Here is a 16,902-nt window from a genome sequence, read left to right on the forward strand (position 1 = left end):
ATTGTATTGGATGAAAGACATCTCTATCTCCTTGACACCCCCATCTCCTGATCCACTCAACAAGAAGACATGAATGGCCTCCATTAATTCACAAGGAGAGGTGAATCCATGTTTTCTAGTTAAGAATGGGTTTGGCGCAGACTTGGGAGTAGTGGGCCAAAAACAGATGTCTTTGTCTGCTCTTCACACTCCTCATAGCGTCTCTACGTCACGTCTGTATTTCCTGTACATTATCATGCCTTACTAAAGGGGCAATCCCACAGTTGAAACGATTACCGATTGCCTCCCCGCCACTGTTTCGGTAAAAAGCGGAGTCATGTGAGGAAACTGTGAAAGGTCAACAATTAAATATCTTTTATCATATTGTTCAAATATTTATTGGATTGGAGGATCAATATGAAAGAACTTCTGGGTCTGTGGGTATCAAGTGTCTCCGGGTAGGAGTGCTGATCTAGGATCAGGTCTCACTGTCCATGTAATCAAAATGAATTGTGTTCTAAAAAAGACAACTGATCCTACTCCGAGCTGCTTGATGCATACGGCCCATGGAGACATCAATATTGTATTTGTCAGAAGACAGAATGATGTTAAACAATGAGAGATGAACTAGTATGACACCTTGTGGTGGGTTGTTCTTAGTACACTTCTCAGCCTGTTCCTAGCAACAGCTCACCCACCTTACAGGACCAGAAGGAAATTACACAAACTTATATATATATATATATATATATATATATATATATATATATATATATATATATATATATATATACACTGCTCAAAAAAATAAAAGGAACACTTAAACAACACAATGTAACTCCAAGTCAATCACACTTCTGTGAAATCAAACTGTCCACTTAGGAAGCAACACTGATTGACAATAAATTTCACATGCTGTTGTGCAAATGGTATAGACAAAAGGTGAAAATTATAGGCAATTAGCAAGACACCCCCAAAAAAGGAGTGATTCTGCAGGTGGTGACCACAGACCACTTCACAGTTCCTATGCTTCCTGGCTGATGTTTTGGTCACTTTTGAATGCTGGATTGCACATTTGTGGCCTGCTGGAGGTCATTTTGCAGGGCTCTGGCAGTGCACCTCCTTGCACAAAGGCGGAGGTAGCGGTCCTGCTGCTGGGTTGTTGCCCTCCTACGGCCTCCTCCACGTCTCCTGATGTACTGGCCTGTCTCCTGGTAGCGCCTCCATGCTCTGGACACTACGCTGACAGACACGGCAAACCTTTTTGCCACAGCTCGCATTGATGTGCCATCCTGGATGAACTGCACTACCTGAGCCACTTGTGTGGGTTGTAGGCTCCGTCTCATGCTACCACTAGAGTGAGAGCACCGCCAGCATTCAAAAGTGACCAAAACATCAGCCAGGAAGCATAGGAACTGAGAAGTGGTCTGTGGTCACCACCTGCAGAATCACTCCTTTTTGGGGGTGTCTTGCTAATTGCCTATAATTTCCACCTTTTGTCTATTCCATTTGCACAACAGCATGTGAAATGTATTGTCAATCAGTGTTGCTTCCTAAGTGGACAGTTTGATTTCACAGAAGTGTGATTGACTTGGAGTTACATTGTGTTGTTTAAGTGTTCCCTTTATTTTTTTGAGCAATGTATATATTTTAAAGTGGGGGGAGAAAAAGAGGAAGAAGAACTTATGTAAAGATTTGCCCTATTGACTTTGCAACATCATCAAATGAGACTCTTGGGTTAAAACTAATTATTTATTCCATTCAAATATTTGTATATTACATGTTAAATAATACAAACACTGTGCTATGAATATCCTTTCCCAGAATTCCCAGAGCCTCTAAAACTCGGAACATAAGCACAAAAGAACAAAGAAACTTGGAATTGAGAGTTTTCTACACCGGGGAATGAGTTGAATGGGACATTTTACACCCATTCTATACCCTTTTTGGTACATACATTTCTTAGCAATTAACAGAATTTAATGAAAAAAAGGCATTTAAAAATGACATAAAAAAGATCAATAATCTTGGCCTACTTTTCATGGAAAGTTATTGGACACCGAGTCCACCGAGACAGGCAGGCACAACAGTCAATGTAAGAAAAATCGATCATATCTTGATTGGACATAAAAAGGACTTGAGCGTGTAAGAGGGTACTCCTATGGCTTGTGCCCTATACATCGAGATACATCTTAGAAGCAGGTGTGTGTGTGTGTGTCTGTGTGTGTTGATCAGACAGGAAGCTTTTCCAGGAACTGTGATACCAAACTTTGATTCCCTCTGTTCTAAGCAAACACACATGTAGATGAATCCACAGTGTGACTTCCATGTTAACGAATCAGTAGCATTTTCAGTTTAAGGACACAGTCGATGATCTAATAATGGAACATAGATTAGTGCACAGTAACATGGGGCTTGTACTGAACTGGACCTCCACTCACTGGCAACCTTGGTTTAGATGGAAGGCAGCTTTTTTGATGAGGTGTGAACTGAACGTATTAGAGCTTGCATCCTAGATGTCAACCGGCAGGATGTAAGGCAAGTTATTATGGGTAATGGCAGTGTGGGTGTTGTGTTCAAACCCCCGTTCATTGGTCAATTCAAGGCAGGGTATTAGGGACAAACAACTATCGTGGTGGTGGCCCGGTTGAATCACTGGTCATTCTCATGCTGAATCCCAAACCAGTCCCTTCCCCTCACCCCTCAGCTCTCCATTTGCGCTTTCACGCGCACCTCCTTCATATGAACATGTGTCCCAAAGCTGAGGGTGTGAAAATGATCAGCCCCTTTGATAGCCACTTCGACCGAGCCAGCAAAGGTGCCGGTTCCAAAGCGAAGAGCTATTCCAACATGTCACGCAATATACTTTGTACAATTTCATTAAAAAGAATGGAGCATTTGTTGTGTCTGATTTATATCTTGTAAAATGACAATTCATTTTGAATTTCATGCTCATATTATTTAAATGTCATACATGAATTGCATAATTCAAGTCAAGACTGTGTCCCGAAGTTAATGGGTTTATTTAATCCCGTCGCCACTCTGGGAGTTTTGTCAGCAACACGTGACTACGTAGAGCCATGAATTGGTAGGGCTGAGGTATAGTTGGTAGGGGTGAGGTATAGGCGAGAGGCTGGTTTGGGATTCACTGGTACTTTACCTCTAAGACAGTGCAGACAGAGAGTTAGTGTTTGGCGAACGCCTGGATCATTTCTACTTAGGAATGATAATTATCTCGCCTTCCTTGCTTTGAAAATACTAAATAATGCACTCTTAAATTACTTTAAAAAATAAATAAAAAAATTCTCCATATAGAAATAAATATTTCTCTGCACTTAAGCCAATTAAACCTTAAACTCAAGACTAAATCACTATAGATAAATATGTTAAGCCACCATCTAATTTATGAGTCATCCCATTAAATACAAAACAAGTCTTAACTGATACCATCTGCCAACACAACGTAACTAATAACCCACATAGATACAGGCAAAGTCATGGGACGATGCAAAAATAAAATTATAACTTGGCAAATCAGTTTTATTAAAGGGGATTTGTGCTCGGGATGATAAAACACATTTCCTCTTTGACCAAGTGTGATCCTTTGCAAATCCCTCAGAGTGAGAAATAGAGACATTGTGCAAAAGCACTTCCAGACTTAGAGACTTCCTCAGCCTAAAACTGTCAACATCTTCCACTCCTTTCAAAACAGAGTGGCTTGGTTGGTCTCAAAAATCCTGTCTTTTCAGCCTTCTCTTTCACTGTTTAAGATTCCTCCGTTCCACCACCATCCTCACAAGTGCTACTGCAGATTCTTCAGGAAGCGTCCATAGCGGAAGTCGTAGACGTGGCGACACATGAACACCAGGTCGGGGTCGATGTCCGTTGGCACACAGCAGTGGGCAGGGATGGCGTATTCGACAGAAGGCGGCACCACTCTGGTGGCACGTTCAGAGAGATCCTCCCCCTGACGAGTCACCAAGGCACAATATCTGAAACACCAAGCCGAAGGACATGTCAAAAAGACTGCGCAAATAAGTGAACAAATACAATGCAACAAATAAAATGTAATACAATCCACTCGTCTTGTGTCTCCCACATGCTATTCATTGTCACACCCCATCTCCCATCAGAGATGAACAGACCTTACCTACAGTACTGTGCTAACGTCAACACGTAGCACTTACCTACAGTACTGTGCTAACGTCAACACGTAGCACTTACCTACAGTACTGTGCTAACGTCAACACGTAGCACTTACCTACAGTACTGTGCTAACGTCAACACGTAGCACTTACCTACAGTACTGTGCTAACGTCAACACGTAGCACTTACCTACAGTACTGTGCTAACGTCAACACGTAGCACTTACCTACAGTACTGTGCTAACGTCAACACGTAGCACTTACCTACAGTACTGTGCTAACGTCAACACGTAGCACTTGTCTTCAATGCAGGCCACACTATTTTCATCCTGATGCCGAGATGCAAAGATTTCATTCTGGAAATGAAGTTGGGTGACAAGAGGGGAGAAAACTGTATGAATCTCATGAACCAAAACAAATCAAATGTTATTTGTCACATGCGCCAAATACAACAGGTGTAGGGAGACCTTACAGTGAAATGCTGAATACAACAGGTGTAGGGAGACCTTACAGTGAAATGCTGAATACAACAGGTGTAGGGAGACCTTACAGTGAAATGCTGAATACAACAGGTGTAGGGAGACCTTACAGTGAAATGCTGAATACAACAGGTGTAGGGAGACCTTACAGTGAAATGCTGAATACAACAGGTGTAGGGAGACCTTACAGTGAAATGCTGAATACAACAGGTGTAGGGAGACCTTACAGTGAAATGCTGAATACAACAGGTGTAGGGAGACCTTACAGTGAAATGCTGAATACAACAGGTGTAGGGAGACCTTACAGTGAAATTCTTACTTACAAGCCCTTAAAAACCAACAATGCAGTTTTAAGAAAAAATAAGTGTTAAGTAAAAAATAGATAAAAGTAAAAGATACAAATAATTAAAGAGCAGCAGTAAAATAACAGTAGCGAGGCAATATACAGGGGGTACCGGTACAGAGTCAATATGCGGGGGCACCGGTTAGTCAAGGTAATTGAGGTAATATGTACATGTAGGTAGAGTTAAAGCGACTATGCATGAATAATAAACAGAGCGAAGCAGCAGCGTAAAGGGATAGTTCAGCGATTTAACATACTGTATTTACATATATCAAAATATGTAATTTCTGAACGATCCACTAACTACGTATGTCTGACATCATCATCATCAAGACCCACTTGGGAAGGTCTACACAGACTTTTCTGATGTGCATACTGACTAGCCAAAATCTAAAATTGACCCTTAACCAACTCTAAAATATCAGTTTGCACATCAGAAATGTCTGTATAGTCCTTTTCAACCCACTTCCCTATCCGGAAATGACCCAGTCATGGGAATTCAAAAGATAGCGCAGTCTAAGTTTTGATTTAATCCTAGCTGGTTATCCTTTCATAGACTTCCGTAAAGCAGAGCAGTAGCTTTGGTCTTCTCAAAGCTCAGGGTATTCAGCAGAGCACACTGTAGTAAAACATTTTACAACCGTAATAAAAATCAGTTTTTTTAATTGGACGAGTACAGCTAGTGCCTCCCGGTTTCAAAACGTTTTCTCCCTTCTGAACACGCCCCAACTTTCTCTCGCAGAGCATTGTGAATAAGGCTGCTGTTTATTATTCATAGCCTGGGTGAACAAAGTGTGTTTGTTCCTGGGGGATATTGACAACGGGAAGCCTGTACAGCCTATTTCTCCAGGAAATACATAATTAAACGGAAACAATGTGTTTGACATCTCTTTTCCCAGGCTGAGTCTGCACAAACATTGTAGATGGCAGCCACAGTGAGAACTGGGCTTTCTGGAGAACTCACCTCACAGTATGAACTGGGCTTTCCACAGAACTCACCTCACAGTGTGAACTGGGCTTTCTGGAGAACTCACCTCACAGTATGAACTGGGCTTTCCAGAGAACTCATCTCACCGTGTGAACTGGGCTTTCCGCAGAACTCATCTCACTGTGTGAACTGGGCTTTCTGGAGAACTCACCTCACAGTGTGAACTGGGCTTTCTGGTGAACTCACCTCACCGTGTGAACTGGGCTTTCCACAGAACTCACCTCACCGTGTGAACTGGGCTTTCTGGTGAACTCACCTCACAGTGTGAACTGGGCTTTCTGGAGAACTCACCTCACAGTGTGAACTGGGCTTTCTACAGAACTCACCTCACAGTGTGAACTGGGCTTTCTGGTGAACTCACCTCACGGTGTGAACTGGGCTTTCCACAGAACTCACCTCACAGTGTGAACTGAGCTTTCTGGAGAACTCACCTCACAGTGTGTGTTGGGATTGCGTCCCCCCTGTGTGTGTTCTGGGCGGTAGAACCAAAACAGGCTCATCATCATCTCTCCTGAGGACACACAGACAGTGCCATTTTCAGAGTGAGAAGAGGATTACTAAAGTTGTATTGAATTGAACATTTGATGTGATGTGTAGGGAGCCCATCCATAATCATTTCAACTTTGTCACATTCTACAAAAGGTTGTGGCAAACAGAGCGTTTGATTGCTGACTGGAATGCCAGATGGGCAGGTTTTGTACTTTTTCCATCACACTGTCTGTGCCAGGCAAGCTCACTTGATTGCCGACCAAGTATTTAAAACAAAACCAACACTACTTGAAGCGTTTTTTAAACACGGCTATAGTTTTATTTTTCATCCATCTGTATCAGTTCAGCTATGTGTGAAAGAGGCAGAACTTCACCTGATTCCGGGTCCTTCCACAGGGCTGAGATTTTGGCCACGTAGGGCAGAGACTTCTTCCTGGTACCGGAGCGCAGCAGGACTGTGTCTCGAACTCGAATGACCTCCTCGTCTCGCTGTACTCCTTCGAAACATTTGCGCAACACTGTCGTCTCTTCCCCCTGGAAACATAGTCAATATGTCATCGTTGTTGGCACATACTATTTTTTTTTTTTTTTTTTTAGGGGAGGATCAGCTTAGTATTGCGGAAAGAATGTTGCTTCCAATGTAATTGTCTGCATCATTTCCATTCCCCCATATTTTTTTGGGTAAATATATATATCCATACACGTATGCATACATATACACATATATACATACACATACCTATATAGACATACATACTTTTTTAAAGAATATGCCTTTATTATTATTCCCCGCGACCCTACCACCAATCCCCCAATTGGAGTAAACTTATAAACACTTCTGCTTTTACCTTCAATTTCTACATCTTATACCTATCTTACAGACACAGTCCACTTTACAATAGTTCTCTCTTATTTGTTCTTAGTCCTTCCTCTATTTCTGTTGTCCATCCAATTTTATTTCCACTTGTAACTGTGCTATTTCACAAAAGCTCCGCACCTATACACATTTCACAGATCCCGTATGCCCTATATTGTTTATCTTGTTATTTGTCCCACCCTTCAGCTCCACCCAACCCCTCCCATCTACATTTACATTTACATTTAAGTCATTTAGCAGACGCTCTTATCCAGAGCGACTTACAAATTGGTGCATTCACCTTATGATATCCAGTGGAACAACCACTTTACAATAGTGCATCTAACTCTTTTAAGGGGGGGGGTTAGAAGGATTACTTTATCCTATCCTAGGTATTCCTTAAAGAGGTGGGGTTTCAGGTGTCTCCGGAAGGTGGTGATTGACTCCGCTGACCTGGCGTCGTGAGGGAGTTTGTTCCACCATTGGGGTGCCAGAGCAGCGAACAGTTTTGACTGGGCTGAGCGGGAACTGTACTTCCTCAGAGGTAGGGAGGCGAGCAGGCCAGAGGTAGATGAACGCAGTGCCCTTGTTTGGGTGTAGGGCCTGATCAGAGCCTGAAGGTACGGAGGTGCCGTTCCCCTCACAGCTCCGTAGGCAAGCACCATGGTCTTGTAGCGGATGCGAGCTTCAACTGGAAGCCAGTGGAGAGAGCGGAGGAGCGGGGTGACGTGAGAGAACTTGGGAAAGTTGAACACCAGACGGGCTGCGGCGTTCTGAATGAGTTGTAGGGGTTTAATGGCACAGGCAGGGAGCCCAGCCAACAGCGAGTTGCAGTAATCCAGACGGGAGATGACAAGTGCCTGGATTAGGACCTGCGCCGCTTCCTGCGTGAGGCAGGGTCGTACTCTGCGAATGTTGTAGAGCATGAACCTACAGGAACGGGTCACCGCCTTGATGTTAGTTGAGAACGACAGGGTGTTGTCCAGGATCACGCCAAGGTTCTTAGCACTCTGGGAGGAGGACACAATGGAGTTGTCAACCGTGATGGCGAGATCATGGAACGGGCAGTCCTTCCCCGGGAGGAAGAGCAGCTCCGTCTTGCCGAGGTTCAGCTTGAGGTGGTGATCCGTCATCCACACTGATATGTCTGCCAGACATGCAGAGATGCGATTCACCACCTGGTTATCAGAGGGGGGAAAGGAGAAGATTAATTGTGTGTCGTCTGCATAGCAATGATAGGAGAGACCATGTGAGGATATGACAGAGCCAAGTGACTTGGTGTATAGTGAGAATAGGAGAGGGCCTAGAACAGAGCCCTGGGGGACACCAGTGGTGAGAGCACGTGGTGCGGAGACAGATTCTCGCCACGCCACCTGGTAGGAGCGACCTGTCAGGTAGGACGCAATCCAAGCGTGGGCCGCGCCGGAGATGCCCAGCTCGGAGAGGGTGGAGAGGAGGATCTGATGGTTCACAGTATCAAAGGCAGCCGATAGGTCTAGAAGGATGAGAGCAGAGGAGAGAGAGTTAGCTTTAGCAGTGCGGAGCGCCTCCGTGACACAGAGAAGAGCAGTCTCAGTTGAATGACTAGTCTTGAAACCTGACTGATTTGGATCAAGAAGGTCATTCTGAGAGAGATAGCAGGAGAGCTGGCCAAGGACGGCACGTTCAAGAGTTTTGGAGAGAAAAGAAAGAAGGGATACTGGTCTGTAGTTGTTGACATCGGAGGGATCGAGTGTAGGTTTTTTCAGAAGGGGTGCAACTCTCGCTCTCTTGAAGACGGAAGGGACGTAGCCAGCGGTCAAGGATGAGTTGATGAGCGAGATGAGGTAAGGGAGAAGGTCTCCGGAAATGGTCTGGAGAAGAGAGGAGGGGATAGGGTCAAGCGGGCAGGTTGTTGGGCGGCCGGCCGTCACAAGACGCGAGATTTCATCTGGAGAGAGAGGGGAGAAAGAGGTCAAAGCACAGGGTAGGGCAGTGTGAGCAGAACCAGCGGTGTCGTTTGACTTAGCAAACGAGGATCGGATGTCATCGACCTTCTTTTCAAAATGGTTGACGAAGTCATCAGCAGAGAGGGAGGAGGGGGGAGGAGGGGGAGGAGGATTCAGGAGGGAGGAGAAGGTGGCAAAGAGCTTCCTAGGGTTATAGGCAGATGCTTGGAATTTAGAGTGGTAGAAATTGGCTTTAGCAGCAGAGACAGAAGAGGAGAAGGTAGAGAGGAGGGAGTGAAAGGATGCCAGGTCCGCAGGGAGGCGAGTTTTCCTCCATTTCCGCTCGGCTGCCCGGAGCCCTGTTCTGTGAGCTCGCAATGAGTCGTCGAGCCACGGAGCAGGAGGGGAGGACCGAGCCGGCCTGGAGGATAGGGGACATAGAGAGTTAAAGGATGCAGAAAGGGAGGAGAGGAGGGTTGAGGAGGCAGAATCAGGAGATAGGTTGGAGAAGGTTTGAGCAGAGGGAAGAGATGATAGGATGGAAGAGGAGAGAGTAGCGGGGGAGAGAGAGCGAAGGTTGGGACGGCGCGATACCATCCGAGTAGGGGCAGTGTGGGAAGTGTTGGATGAGAGCGAGAGGGAAAAGGATACAAGGTAGTGGTCGGAGACTTGGAGGGGAGTTGCAATGAGATTAGTGGAAGAACAGCATCTAGTAAAGATGAGGTCAAGCGTATTGCCTGCCTTGTGAGTAGGGGGGGAAGGTGAGAGGGTGAGGTCAAAAGAGGAGAGGAGTGGAAAGAAGGAGGCAGAGAGGAATGAGTCAAAGGTAGACATGGGGAGGTTAAAGTCACCCAGAACTGTGAGAGGTGAGCCATCCTCAGGAAAGGAACTTATCAGGGCGTCAAGCTCATTGATGAACTCTCCAAGGGAACCTGGAGGGCGATAAATGATAAGGATGTTAAGCTTGAAAGGGCTGGTAACTGTGACAGCATGGAATTCAAAGGAGGCGATAGACAGATGGGTCAGGGGAGAAAGAGAGAATGTCCACTTGGGAGAGATGAGGATCCCAGTGCCACCACCCCGCTGACCAGAAGCTCTCGGGGTGTGCGAGAACACGTGGGCAGACGAGGAGAGAGCAGTAGGAGTAGCAGTGTTATCAGTGGTAATCCATGTTTCCGTCAGTGCCAAGAAGTCGAGGGACTGGAGGGAAGCATAGGCTGAGATGAACTCTGCCTTGTTGGCCGCAGATCGGCAGTTCCAGAGGCTGCCTGAGACCTGGAACTCCACGTGGGTCGTGCGCGCTGGGACCACCAGGTTAGAGTAGCAGCGGCCACGCGGTGTGAAGCGTTTGTATGGTCTGTGCAGAGAGGAGAGAACAGGGATAGACAGACACATAGTTGACAGGCTACAGAAGAGGCTACGCTAATGCAAAGGAGATTGGAATGACAAGTGGACTACACGTCTCGAATGTTCAGAAAGTTAAGCTTACGTTGCAAAAAATCTTATTGACTAAAATGATATAGTACTGCTGGCTGGTGAAATAGGCTAGCTAGCAGTGGCTGCGTTGTTGACTTTGTTTGAAAGTGTAGCTGGCTAGGTAACCTCGACAATTACTCTAGACTACACAATTATCTTGGATACAAAGACGGCTATGTAGCCAGCTAAGATCAAACAAATCAAACTGTTGTACTGTAATGAAATGAAATGTTATACTACCTGTGGAGCAAAGCGGAATGCAACTACTCGCTCCAACCCGGAAGTGCGTATCGTAGAGGGAGAGGCAATAGAAGTGTTGTTTCTTGTATTATTGTCTTTTTTGTCTTTAGAGGACTGCTTCACCTTAATGTCCCTTTTCCCCCCTTTCCCTTTTCTTCTGTCCTTATTTTGTCCCACTTTGTCCCTTCTTTGTCCCTTCTTCTCTTCTGCCAACTAGACACTCCTTGTTAGCTAGCTAGCTTCTTCCAGGAATGTCCCTAGCAACTGCCTAGCAACAGGTAAACAACTTAGCTAGCTAAGAAAACGATATAATCATAACGACATCTATCTTCCAACATCATCCATTTCGGATTTCTATTTGCCATACATTTCTCAACTGTGCTGTGATGCTTCACAAAAGACCTGAACCTTCCTATTCTCATAGCTTCTACAGATTGTAAATTAAAAATAAACATCTTTGCCAAAATAATTATTATATTATTGATTGATTGACTATGGCTTTTCAAATCCCCCAGTATTGCTATCTGTAGCGTTAGTTTTAGGCAAATGTTGCAATTCTTCAGCCATTCCTGGACCTGTGACCAAAAACGAGCTACATATGGACAATACCAAAATAAATGATCTAATGACTCTGCCTCCTCACAACAGAATCTGCAGAGCTGGGAAGATTGTATACCCCATATATATAACATTCTATTAGTTGCAAGAATTTTGTACAGTAATTTATATTGAAAAATTCGAAGTTTTGAATCCGGCGTTGTTTTGCGTATCAATTCATAAACCATGTGCCATGGAATGGGTACGTCGAAAATCTCTTCCCAACTATTTTGCAATTTGTATGGCACAGCTGTTAGTTTTTTGGTCCTTAAATGAAATTGGTATATGTTTTTATTTATCACACTTTTCTTTAACCATTTTTGTTCTTTAATACAGGGCCGACATACAAGTTCCTTACTTTTTTCCCCTTCTACTTGCCTCTTCCATTTTTGTGGTAATGTTGCAATTAATTGGTTGTAATTTTGGGTAGAGCAGACTTTTCCATATGTCTGTGTTAGCTGCATGTGTGACATAACTCCACCAGTCCTATTTATGATATCATTCACAAAAATTATACCTTTTTTAAACATTTCTTCGATAAATACAGTTTTTTTTATCAATTATTATATTTGAATTTAACCACAATATTTGTTGTACTATTTGTTCCGTCCTTTCAGGTGGATTAAACTGAAATTGCAACCAACTTTCTAAGGCTTGTTTAAAGAATAAGGATATTTTGGAGATCATTTCCTTTTCAAACAACCGAAAATGAGCAGGTGTAATCTGAATAAAGGGAAAAAGGCCCTTCTTGAACATAGGATGAGACATTCGTACCAGTTTACTAGAGAACCAGTTTGGATTTAAGTATAACTTTTGTATGACCGATGCCTTTAGTGAGAGGTCTAATGCTTTAATATTTAATAATTTCTGCCCTCCGAATTCATATTCGTTATATAAATAGGCCCTTTTAATTTTATCTGGCTTGCCGTTCCAAATAAAATTGAATATTTTTTGTTCATATAATTTAAAAAACAGGTCACTAGGTGTAGGCAAAACCATAAGCAAATAGGTAAACTGTGATATGACTAAAGAGTTAATTAGGGTGATTTTTCCACAAATAGACAGGTATTTTCCTTTCCATGGTAGCAAGATCTTATCTATTTTTGCTAACTTTCTATAAAAATTTATTGGAGTGAGATCATTTCTTTCTTTTGGGATTTTTATACCGAGTATGTCCACATCTCCGTCAGACCATTTAATTGGTAAACTACATGGCAATATAAAATGTGTATTTTTTAGTGATCCAATACGTAATATGGTACATTTATCATAATTTGGTTTTAATCCAGAGAGGATAGCAAAGGTATCTAGATCCTCTATGAGGCCCTGGAGAGACTCTAGTTGTGGTTTTAAAAGAAAACATGAATCATCAGCGTACAATGACACCTTAGTTTTTAAGCCATGGATTTCTAATCCTTTAATATTAATGTTTGATCTAATTTTAACAGCTAACATTTCGATGGCAATAATAAATAGATATGCCGATAGTGGACAACCTTGTTTTACTCCTCTAGATAGTTTAAAACTTTCTGAGATGTAGCCATTATTTACTATTTTACACCTAGGGTTACTATACATAATTTTAACCCATTTTATAAGAGATTCCCCAAAATTGAAATATTCTAGGCATTTATATATAAACTCCAGTCGTACTTTATCAAAAGCCTTTTCAAAATCAGCTATGAAAACCAGGCCTGGTGTCCCCGATATCTCATAGTGTTCTATTGTTTCCAGTACTTGCCTTATATTATCTCCAATGTATCGTCCATGTAAAAAACCTGTCTGATTAGGATGAATAATATCTGACAAAACTTTTTTTATTCTATGCGCCAAGCATTTTGCTAGGATTTTTGCATCACAACACTGAAGTGTAAGAGGTCTCCAATTTTTTAATTGGACTGGATCTTTATATATACCACTTGGGTCCTGTTTCAGTAATAACGATATCAGACCTTCTTGTTGTGTGTCTGATAATCTACCATTTATATAGGAGTGGTTAAAACAAGTTAATAATGGTCCTTTGAGTATATCAAAAAACGTTTTGTATACTTCCACTGGTATGCCATCCAGCCCTGGAGTTTTCCCATCTTTAAAGGCCCCAATTGCAACAAGCAGTTCCTCCTCTGTAATTTGGCCTTCACATGAGTCTTTCTGTTCAGATGTTAATTTTACATTATTAATAGGAAAAAAATCCATACAATTAGTTTCAGTTAGTGGAGATGGAGGAGCCTGAAACGAAAACATATTCTTAAAGTACTTTACTTCCTCTTTCAAAATATCATTTGGTGAATCATGCGTGACTCCATCATTTGTCACAAGTTTTAATACATTTTTTTTGGTAGCATTTCTATATTGAAGATTGAAAAAGAATTTGGTGCATTTTTCCCCATATTCCATCCAGTTCGCTTTATTTTTATAATATATTACACTGGATCTTTCTTGAATAAGTTCCTCCATTTCTTTTTGTTTTTCCTCTAAATTATTCTGTGCCTCTATGGTACCGTTTTTATTGCTATCTAACTGTACTGTTAGTCCTTCAATTTCCTTTGTTAATATGGACTCTTTTGATCTAAATTGCTTTTGTTTTATAGATGAGTACTGAATTGCATGGCCTCTAAAGGCACACTTAAAAGTGTCCCATACAATAAGGGGATCTGCTGTACCTATGTTATGTCTGAAAAAGTCAGTTATAAAATCTTCTGTCCTAGTTCTAAACAATTTATCATCTAGTAGACTTTGATTAAATTTCCAATATCCTCGCCCACGTGGAAATTCTGTAAGAGAAATATATATGCCAATTATGTGATGATCCGACCGCATTCTATCCCCTATCAACACTTTTTTAACTTTTGGTGCCAGAGAGAATGGAATAAGAAAGTAGTCAAGACGACTAGCTTGATTCAGCCTCCGCCATGTATATCTCACTAAATCAGGGTATTTAAGTCTCCATATATCCACTAATTCCAATATATCCATGACATTCATGATTTCCTTAAGTGCCTGAGGGTGATAATTTGTAGTGTGATTTCCTTTCCGGTCTATAGAGCTATTTAAGACCGTATTAAAATCTCCCATTATAATAATAGAGTCTAGTGTTGCTTGTAGAGTTGATAAGTTCTTATATATATTTTCAAAGAAGCTTGGATCATCATTATTCGGACCGTATAGGTTAACAAGCCATATTTGTTTATTGTCCAATAACATATTTAAAATAATCCATCTACCTTGAGGATCTGTTTGGACAATTTGCACATTTGGATCAAAATTATTGTTAATTAAGATCATCACCCCTTTTGAATTTCTTTGCCCATGGGAGAAATATATTTTGCCCACCCAGTTCTTTTTCCACAAAACTTCATCTAAAACTGTTGAATGGGTTTCCTGTAAACAATAAATATTATAATCCTTCTCTTTTAGCCAGGTAAATACTGATCGTCTTTTCTTATTATCTGCTAAGCCATTACAATTGTAACTGGCTATACTTATTTCACCACTTACCATGAGACACACCTTTCATTCTTTTAATCAGAATATATTTTTGTAAACGTACTATTAAAAAGTAACATAATGATTGAGTGTCTATATAGTTGTACCATGATATTTGCATTTCTACTAAGTAAACCTCCAATTGGTCCCTACTATTCCACCCGCTAAAAGGCCTCATCTCGAGATGGCTTGTCATCCCAATGCCCGGCAGACCACCCTCGACCCCCTGTATCCCATAGCCCTGAACCGACTGGGATCCATTCTTTGAAAAGAGCATACAGTTCCATTTACCGAATTGAAGTAAATCAATTGCCATATGCATTTCCATTGCCGTCACCTCGATTTGTATTATATATAGCTGTGGATCATCCTCTATTGTACCTTACATCTTTTACTTCTTCTTTCGCAACAGTTGTGGGATACACACATACACACTCAGCCCTTACCCCCACACAACCATAAGCTCACTTTCTCAACAGTTGCACCATCCCAGAGCCCAACTCAAGATGGGTCATGATTTCCAAATGCCATTGCAGTTGCAGCTGCATGAGAAGGCCTGCAAGACCGCGCAAAAAAATAAGCAAAAATTGAAATTTATTTACCATTGTCATATCCTAGATAATGGCCGTCAAATGTACACCCTATTCCTGAAAGAAACACCCACAATACGGCCACCAGTCATGACCATGTCCCCACGCATCTCCATGCAGTCCGACCTTGATTCTGTGCCACCAGGGCCACAATAATATACCCCCTCTCTGAATGTCCGAGTGTGACCCCCTCCCCATGGGTTACTGCAGCTAGTGTTGCCAGCACTGCCACTGCCTGGGTGGGGGTACCCCACCGGAATCCCCACCGGCTAGGTACAAGGTCGTCAAGGTTCTCATTAGCAGCTTTGAGAAATTCCTTGTATATTTCCTCTCCCTTTAGGGGGCTTTGGCTTTGCAGGACCAACCCTGCCAAGCAGGCTCAGAATCTTGAGGGGGCAGTGCTGCTCTTGGTCTCTGACCTCATTTTAGCTGCATATAGACCGCTTACAGCGAGCACATAAAACAGTTAGGGACTTCTCCTTAATATCTGGGTCATTCAGGTGGGTGTCTAGGGTATAGGGCCATAGACAGTACCATTAAAATAGGATAATAATTAGATATAATTTATTAAGATAAAAAAAATGTAGTTTTCCATGATAGGACAATAAATAAATAAGACGTATAATTCATTATAAAAGTATATCCATCATCTGAACAACATTGAAAGCCCTCTCATACCCGGCTCACAGCAATACATTGGCTCTGGGATATGCAACCATTTCATTACTCACTCACTCAACTTTCCAAACATAACAAATAAGATAAAAAATAAAATAAACACAAACCATACCATCCACACATACTGTGCCTTCTGTTTACTTAGTTTTTATCTTCACTGTGTAAAAATAGTGCTTGTGTGTTCAATTAGTTATATGTGAAGATTTATAAAAAAGCTATATTTTTTGTTGTATTGTTACAATCAGTAACCGGGCTTGAATTGTGTTTATTTTCCTCGTCTATGAGAATTTTGTAAATTTTAAAATAACCATAGAGTAGTCTTTGTGTCTCTGAACAACTGGTTATCAATATATAGTTTATCAACGACGAGAGCTACTCGTTTCGCTTTTAATCTGTTTTCTTTGAAAATTGGATACAGAACTTTGCGCCGTTCTGCAATTTCTTTCGGAAACTGATCATTCATGCCAATTTTGGTCCCAGCAAGTCTTTTACCTAGGCTTTTAACCATTATTTTATCTTTAAATGAAGCAAATTTTGCAACGATTGGGCGTTCGTACCTCTGCCCTCTCTGTCCGAAGCGGTGAACACGTTCAAGTTGGATTTTGTCGACAACTTCGCATGGAATCTG

At 42.1% G+C, this 16,902-nt stretch overlaps 1 protein-coding gene across 4 annotated transcripts in view; it reads right to left on the reverse strand.

Moving 5' to 3' along the window:
• Positions 1–1,717: 1,717 nt before the first annotated feature.
• The window catches only part of LOC129811369 (bromo adjacent homology domain-containing 1 protein-like), a 38,642-nt gene continuing 23,457 nt past the window's right edge, over positions 1,718–16,902 (reverse strand). For 3 of the 4 annotated variants that reach the window (XM_055862615.1, XM_055862613.1, XM_055862614.1), the window contains exons 4-7: positions 6,798–6,957; positions 6,366–6,445; positions 4,389–4,480; positions 1,718–3,971 (exon numbers count right to left, since the gene is read on the reverse strand). In XM_055862615.1, the coding sequence (XP_055718590.1) occupies positions 3,782–3,971; positions 4,389–4,480; positions 6,366–6,445; positions 6,798–6,957 (522 nt within the window). In that variant the 3' untranslated portion in view covers positions 1,718–3,781. Of the gene's footprint in view, positions 3,972–4,388; positions 4,481–6,365; positions 6,446–6,797; positions 6,958–16,902 lie in introns of those variants that run through there. The other variant, XM_055862616.1, reaches the window with a different exon arrangement.

The sequence above is a fragment of the Salvelinus fontinalis genome, chromosome 15 (genome assembly GCF_029448725.1).
Source record: "Salvelinus fontinalis isolate EN_2023a chromosome 15, ASM2944872v1, whole genome shotgun sequence".
NCBI classification, from domain to species: Eukaryota; Metazoa; Chordata; class Actinopteri; order Salmoniformes; family Salmonidae; genus Salvelinus; species Salvelinus fontinalis.